The 8,128-nt window shown below is 54.4% G+C and overlaps 1 protein-coding gene across 1 annotated transcript; it reads right to left on the bottom strand.

Annotated features, from left to right (window-relative positions):
• Positions 1-154: 154 nt before the first annotated feature.
• On the bottom strand, positions 155-3,157 carry LOC123369237 (serine protease 27-like). Its single transcript, XM_045014593.1, has 5 exons — positions 3,142-3,157; positions 2,220-2,382; positions 1,764-2,035; positions 1,116-1,285; positions 155-418 (listed from the first exon to the last, which is right to left on the bottom strand). Exons 1-5 carry the CDS (start codon positions 3,155-3,157, stop codon positions 155-157), a joined length of 885 nt encoding a protein of 294 aa, XP_044870528.1.
• Between the last annotated feature and the right edge of the window lie 4,971 nt (positions 3,158-8,128).

Here is an 8,128-nt window from a genome sequence, read left to right as displayed (position 1 = left end):
ATTGGCTCAGGCTCTCTGCAGACTCAGGCATGTGGGTGTTGCTGGTAACTCTCAGGTCCTATCTGCATCTCACACTGCCCCCGGACAGTGCAAGGTTTCACTAGGGGGTGAACGGCGGAGGGCGAGATGGGGGGCATCCCAATGGGAGGAGGAGTCAGAGTGATATCAGGAGAGTGGTGAAGAGAAGCATGAAGCTGCTGAAGCAGGGTCTGGCATCATTCGTCCCTGAGGTGCAGTTCCCCATGGTGCTGGCTTGGCTTCCGGAGCCAACGTGCTCCCATATCCATTCGCCGTAGGCCACCGTCCGGACATAGACACCGGGATGATTGGGCTGGCCACAGCCGTACCCCCAACTAACAATCCCCATCAGGAACCAGGTCCCATTGTGATCACAGGCCAGCGGTCCCCCAGAATCACCCTAGAGGGGCAGAGAAATTGGGATTAGTGAGGCCCCCCCAGCCCCAAGTATCCACAGCTCAGCCCCTTGGAGTTCTAGGCACATGGGCCATCCCATGGCCCCACCCACATATTTTTGCCACACCCACTTGAGAAGTGAAAGGAGCATTATGCCCCTCCCTCCTTTCTCTGAAGGATGCATTGGTGGCAGAAGTGGGATCCCTAATACAGTCACAGCAGAAAGGGTGGCTCTGTCCTTCTGCTCCTGCCCTACGCAGAGAACCCCGCTCGGGATGGGCTGGAAGGGCTCCAGGGCGCAGTGGGGCTGGAAGCGCACAGCTTCCATAAAGATGCACGGGGTATTTTCCCATCTCGGAGCCACTGGCTTAGGCTCTCTGCAGACTTGGGGTGGGGGCAGGTTACACGCTAGCCACATTCTTACTCCTTTCTATCCACCTGCAGAGATTCAGCTATTACTTTAGATAAAAATAAAGCTGGGGCTCTGCCCTAATCATAGGACTCCGAGAGCTGGGGCCTAGTCATGGGACTGTGAGTCCACCGGCATCTAAAAGCCAGAGCTGCTCCCGCCTGCTCGAAGGAAGCCAGATTGTGGAACTGCACAGCTGCAGCAGCCGTTCTGCTCACTGCAGGCCCTGCATGGCGACAGGGAGACGCACTGGGGCTCACGTGCATCCAGTCGGCCCAGAGCCCTCGCTCACCTGGCAGGAGTCCCTCTGCCCTTCGGCGTAGCCGGCACAGATCATGTCGGGTTTGACGGGGTCCCTGCCGATGTTCGGGGCCAGGTTGATGTTGTAGAGGGCGTTGCAGGCTGCAGTGTCTATCAGCTGGACCTGAACCTCCTGCAGCGTCTTGGGGGGCGGGAGAGAGACTGGGGGGGAGAGAACCAGGGTACTGGATCCATCGCCTCCTGCAACCCACCCCCATGCCTGACAATTTCCTGTCCCCATCTACCTCCCCCACCCACTCCCCTCCCGCCATCCTCCACCCCATGTCCCATTCCCTTCACCTCCCTGCAACCATTCCCCACCTCCACCCAGCTTCCAGAGCCGCACCCAGCCCCATAGGACCCAGTCAGTGCCGCGCTGCCCCTAGAGGGGGTTTCCTCTGAGAGGATTGAACCAGGGACCATCTGTATCTAACACAGAAGGTTCTGTGTTAGGTTCTTGTGGATCAGCTGTCTCACGGATGGCTGTGAGAGATATAGCCGATCCAGGGTAGCCAGCTGGCAGAGGACAGCAGAGAGCTGGGTGGGGATTATTGCAAGATGCTGCAGGAATCACAGGGCTCCAGGAGCTCGGGGCTTCAGGCACAGAGTGATAGCACCTCCTCCTGGGGAATGGTCTTACCCTCAGAGTCTATTCTCCCCCAACCAGTGACCCAGCACGTGTGGTTGTCAGGGAAGGAGAGGGAGGCGCCTGGCAAGCAGACGGGGAGAATTTCATTGGTGTATTGCACTGGCTCTGTCAGCTGCAGGAGGGCGATGTCGGCAGACTTCCACGTGCTGCTGTAGTTGGGATGGACAAAGATCTGGCTCACGGGGGATGAGATCCGGCACCGGGAGGGATCGGAGAGCTGGTACTCCCCCAGATTCACACGATAGGAAGAGACAGGGGCAGAGCTGGGAATGGGGGAGAAAAGGCTGATCAAATGGCTTGCAAACTTGGCCAAAAATGCAGCAGGGTCTGGGGCGGGGCAGCTAGGGACCAGTCGCACAGCAACACCGCATGGGTTGGCTTGCCTGGCATAGATCCAGGCAGGACGTCTGTCTGTTGCACCGGTCCCTACCCACCCCAGTTACTCACAATTGGAAGCAATGAGCTGCTGACACAACCCACTGGGCTGAGATGAGGGACCCGCCGCAGAAGTGCTGTCCATTGCGCTGGATGCTGACCTGCCACGGCCACCGGCCCCTTGGGGCGTCCCCACCCCCAACAATTCGGCCTGAGATCCTGGGCTGGCCGCACCCTGGAGAGGAACAGCATTGACATGGGAGGAGCAAAGAACCAGGAGTCCTGACTTTCAGCCCCTCTCTGCTCTAACCCACTAGACCCCACTCCTCTCCAAGAGCTGAGGAGAGAACCCAGGAGTCCTGGCTCCGAGTTCCCCTGCTCTAACCACCAGCCCCCACTCCCCTCCCAGAGCTTGGGATAGAACCCAGGAGTCCTGGCTCCCAGTCCCCCTGCTCTAACCCAATATACTCCACTCCCCTCCAAGAGCTGGGGATAGAACCCAGGAGTCCAGGCTCCCAGCCCCATTCTCATGGCACTAATCCAGGGCAGTGTCTTACCTGCCTGTTTCCAGCTCCCCTGAGCACCTAGGGAGTGAAGAACAAGAAAGGAAAGATATTAATGTGTGAGTGTCGGGGGTGGAGGTTTATGCACAGGCATTGCTGGGACCTGAGAAGGTATGTGGAGGTAAGTTCCAGTAGCTCCACCCATAATTCCCAAGCTCCGCCCATTGCCCCAGACCAGCCCTGCCATCCTCAGTGCCAGCAGAAATTCATAGCCGTGTTTCTATTTGATTTACCACCAGTAGGTTCAAGCATCAACACTCCCCATTGATCTGAGTGGGGCAGCTCAGTACTGGATGTACCAATCCAGGCTGTGGGGGGAGGGGTCTATGAAGGGCCGATCTCCCTGATAGTCACTAGCCAATTCCCTCCCCCACAACCTGTATCTCGCTCCCCTGGGAGGGAGGGGCTGGTCCCTACATCCCCACACTCACCCTGCAGCAGTGTCATCGCCAGCAGTGCTAGGGCCAGTGGAGAGCAGAGAAGTCCCATGGTTCAGCCTTCCCCAGGCCTATCTTGGCTGCATGCAGCTGCCTCCATTGCTCCAACCAAAGCCCGACTGGGGAATGCAAGTTCTGGGGCAGGTTTTTATGGACACCTGTGTGCCCCTCCCTGGATCTATAGAGAATAATGGGGACTGATTTCCTGGTAACCCAAGCAAGGAAATAAGTGCTACTAAATTCAACGTGCTGAACAGGTTGTGACCGCTTTCATTCTGCTCTGCCTGGTGTCACCCCAGGATGGGCGTCCTGGAAAACCAAACGAAAACACGCGATGGCCGAGGTCACTGTGTCGAGGCCGCCGGTGATTTTCACTTCCCCATGTCATTGCCAACTGAGTGTGCCAAGCAGAGAGAGCCCAGGAGAGTGAGACGGTTCTCATGGAGTGAACATTATGCTGGCTTTGGGGTTATTGTTGAGTTGCGGTTATTGTGGCATTTAGGGCAAAGGTTATCATGGGGATTAGGGATAAGGGTATCATGGAGTTAGGGTTATCATGGGGTTCAGGCTAAGTGACATTATCTGCCCTGTTGCTTGGACCGTGCGGCACTTCTCCTTGCATCACTCTAGATTTGGGGGATCTGTCCCGTATGTCTTGCAAATTCCAGCTGATGCTGTGAAGTCATTATTGTGACAGTGTTGTGCTGTGGAGAGCCTCCATGTGGAATATGACATTTCTTAATGGGGAAGGCTGGGTCAGCAAGACTATGGACAATGGTCACTTGTTAGACCCTAAAAGTTCACCCATTCAGGCCGAAACAACTTGGAAAATGGGTTTGCTGAGGCTGGCAGGGTCTCTCTCTACAACTGCTCTGCAGGGAGGGAGAAGAGGAAAATCAACCACGGGAGAACAAAGAAACCAGGTGTTGGGACAGGGACACATAACCTGGAGGGAAGACTCACAGCAGTAGGAAACTATGGGGAGAAGGAGGGAAGAGATGGGAAGAAGAGGGGAGGAGAGGAGCATGCTTTCATAGCTGGGAGGGGATCGCTGTTTAGCTGTGGACTAGCCAAGGTCAGAGAAAGCTTTCTGAGCGGGAAAAACACCATGATCTGGAAGAAAACCTCTGATCTGTGCATGAAGGATATGGGGTACTCCAGGGGCTCTGTCTAAAACTGAAGGACTCTCCCTATCAGTGAGGAACCCTAGCCAGGGAGAGGCACGTCGGCGTCCTGCCTATTTTGTCTAGAGCGGTGTATTTACTGCGCTAGTCAGCAGAGCTGCGTGCTGTCTTTTTGAGGAATAGTTTAATTGCTGAAATATGCAGTTTGGAGTCTACCAAAACTATTCACAAATTCAGATGGAATTTGCCAGATAGTTTCAACAACAAAAAATTCCTAAAAGTGGAATTGTTTTCTTGATATAGCCAAAAAACACATTTGGGCGTATCGCTTTGAAGAAAGATTTATTTTAAAAATTATCTAGATTTATTTTTTTTAATGTTAATATAAAAGAGATTGAGAAAGAAAGAAAGAAAGAAAGAAAGAAAGAAAGAAAAAGAAAATTGGAAATGAAATCAAAGGAAAACTATACAGTGACAGACCTGGTTTAAGTGATGGGTATTCTAAGCTTCTTTTATTCAGGCCAAATGGAAGAAGCAAATAAGCTCCTTTGTGTTGTGAGAGAGCTGGACACAGTAGAAGCCACCGCCCAAGCTGAAGCCTGAGTGAAGCTATGGAGGCTGAGGGACTGGTTGCAAAGGCAGGGGCAAACTGTGTATGAGAGGAGAAGCCATGGACAGCATGAAGGCAAAGAGACAGAGCTCCTTCCAGCACCGGACTGGCTGGATTTGTAGCCTTAAGAATTTCTGAGCAACAGAACTGCCTGCTGTGGTTTGTCCCTGCTGAGTTCAGGGGAGCAGGGCTTTGTGTGTGCGTTCTTTGTGAACAAACAGGATTGCCCCAAAGAATCGACCTGACTCATAGCATCAGCCTCTTCTTCTTACACAAAGAATCTGGCAAAGCCCCCAAATGTTACTGAAAGATTTTGGGCCAGTTGGGTCACATTTTCTATGTAACTTCTCCCCAGGACATTGTCAATACGGAGAAGGTAGCAGCTCGTCACCTCCAAAAGCCACCTGCTGCTGTTTAATTTGCCTTGATGTGAACAATGGTAAATAACTAGGCTATTTTTGCTTTTAACTGCTGTAGGGGTGTGCCCGTGAATTGCTAAATGAACCCAGGCCTGCTGGTGCCGTCCCAATATGACTCACTGCATTCTGCCCGAGAGAATCAGCTCTGTGATATCAACAGCGCACAAAGCGCCCCTCCCAGAAATGATGACAGATTGGATGCAGTGTTTAAAAGCTACCGTATTACAGCCAGGGAGACAAACATCCGAACGGAGCGGCGCCGATCAGCTGAACGTAACGGACTTCACAGGCTCGGCCAAAACCTTTCCTCTGTCTACTTGGATTCCTCTGTCTTGTAAGTGCTCCATCCGGGTCTACGCAGGGGCCCTGGTCTCCGTTAGGGTCTATGAATCGCCTCTCACAAAGGGGGCCCTGAACTCTTGGCCAGAGTCTGTCCAGCACCGGGCACAATGCTACCTGCTCCCAAAATAAGTTGGTTTTACTCTTTCATTTCTACTTTGATTAGTAAAACACCTTTTTCTAAGGAATCTCCCACTGCCACTTTGAACAGAAACAATTATCCTCACGTGAGGACACCGTAACACCCGTTTTTCCATGAAAAAAAAAACTTTTTCTCAAAAAAAACCCCCAAACCCAACAAATTCTACAGCCCCACAACCCCACTCTGCCTTCCACCAACCTTAGTTACAACCAGCAGGGGTGACCCCAGCACCAGCCCCCGCAGTCTTCCATTTCTCCCCATTCTGTGCCCTGAAGTGTCCAGCCCTCTCCTGGACAGCTCAGAGAAAGCGTAAGGTTCGTTTGTTCCTTTAAAGACACAAGAGCACGTCACAGCCTATTAACTTAATTGGGGGTAGATACACCCTTCCCCACAGGCGCCGGCTTTCTCATTTCTCCCGCTGTGCTCAACCCCGGCGCTGCCCCAGACCCCGCACCCACTCAATCCCTTCCCCCAAGGCCTCATCCCCACCCCACCTCTTCCCACCCCTCTCGGCCCCTTCCCCTGAGTGCATCCCACCCCCACTCCTCCCACTCCCCCCAGCGCCTGCTGCATGCCGCCGGACAGCTGATCCGCGGCACGCGGGAAGCACTGGGAGGGAAGGAGAGGAGCTGATTTGTGGGGCCGCTGGCAGGTGGGAGGTGCTGTAGGGGTGCGGGAGTTGACTGGTGGGGCTGTCAGTGGCTGATCTCCTCCCGGCAGGGGAAAAACCAAACTGAGTGCCTGTCTAGGGGAAGGGCTGGCACCCCGGGGTCAACACCCCCAGCCAGGGAGGGGGCAGGGGAAGGGGTCCCCCTCTATTCTGTGTTTGCGAATGTGTTTCTGTTGTCGGGCGGAGGACGCTGCTTGGGCCTGGCACAGGCCTAGCCAGAGACCGTTGATCAATAGCCACCGAGGGGGCGGACAAGCCCTGTCCAGAGTGGGGTTGAATTACTGCCGTCCCCGGCCCCGCCAGCGGGGTAGTGCTGACCCCGGCCAGACGGAGGAGGGGCCCTGCCACAGCGTGTAGTGACGGAGGCCAAACATGGGGTCTCTCCTGGCTTATATCTCTCAAAGTTCAACGAGCTTGTTTCAAGAGGCAGGACGGCCTCAGGGTGTTCTTCCTGCCAGGGACTTCCCGTCCCTCTCTGTGTAAAAGGGGCTTCCATTGTTTTCATCCCACCAGGCTTAATTTACCTAAGAGGCAGGTAAATAGCCTCCCCGCTTGGCCAGGAACTGCTCCTTCCACATGCTTTCAAACATATTATCAAGGAGTGTCAGGGTGACCGTATTTCCCTGTGCTGAATATGGGACCCCTGGGAAAATTACTCATCTTCAAAGCAAATTCAACAGCAATCAAATCAGAACTATGCAGCACAAACATTCAGATTAACATCAGGTTGACTGAGCTCCTCTTACAAAGAACTGTGGTTTGAGCATTGGCCTGCTAAGCTGAGAGTTGTGAGTTCAATCCTTGAGGGGGCCATTTAGGGATCTGGGGCAAAAATCTGTCTGGGGATTGGCCCTGCTTTGAGTAGGGGGTTGGACTAGATACCTCCTGAGGTCCCTTCCAACCCTGATATTCTATGAAATACTGTGTAGTTGGATTTTTTTTAATTTACCTTCTGGTCTTTAAGGCTTTAGGGTTTACACAGGGAGAGGTGACACACACACCCCCCTACTCCCACACACACGCAAGGGAAGGGGTGACACACACACCCCTACTCCCACACACATGCAAGGGAAGGGGTGACACACACACACCCCTACTCCCACACACACGTAAGAGGAGGGGTGACACACACACCCCTACTCCCACACACATGCAAGGGAAGGGGTGACACACACTCCCCTACTCCCACACACACGCAAGGGAAGGGGTGACACACACTTCCCTACTCCCACACACACGTAAGAGGAGGGGTGACACACACACCCCTACTCCCACACACACGCAAGGGAAGGGGTGACACACACTTCCCTACTCCCACACACACGTAAGAGGAGGGGTGACACACACACCCCTACTCCCACACACACGCAAGGGGAGGGGTGACACACACACACTTCTCTCAATAGGGGGGTTGGCTGACTGACCCGACCCGACCCTCCCTTCCCAGTGCTCTCCGCCCTCCATGCCTGGCTGGGCCCCCGGGACGGACCCACCTCTACTGGTACCTGGTGCTGCATCTTCCCGAGGCAACATGTGGGGGGCACATAGGGTCACGCCCCCCCCCCGTGCCAGATTTCTGCCAGGGTTCACACCAGAATGTGGCCAGAAGGGAAGGACAGGAGCTGCTTCCAGCCCAGGGGAGGAGGTGGGGGAAAGGGATGACCTGGCTCGTGTCTT

The sequence above is a fragment of the Mauremys mutica genome, chromosome 4, assembly GCF_020497125.1.
Source record: "Mauremys mutica isolate MM-2020 ecotype Southern chromosome 4, ASM2049712v1, whole genome shotgun sequence".
In the NCBI taxonomy this organism is placed as follows: Eukaryota; Metazoa; Chordata; order Testudines; family Geoemydidae; genus Mauremys; species Mauremys mutica.
Note: the sequence above shows the minus strand (reverse complement) of the source record. Positions and strands in the feature narration are given on the sequence as shown.

Excerpts from the sequence above, each read along its gene's own strand:
- LOC123369237 (XM_045014593.1), bottom strand. Across the intron at positions 1,286-1,763 it reads GGGGAGAATAGACTCTGAGG|TCTCTCTCCCGCCCCCCAAG; the intron begins GTAAGACCATTC and ends TCTCCCCCCCAG. Across the intron at positions 419-1,115 it reads GGCAGAGGGACTCCTGCCAG|GGTGATTCTGGGGGACCGCT; the intron begins GTGAGCGAGGGC and ends CTGCCCCTCTAG.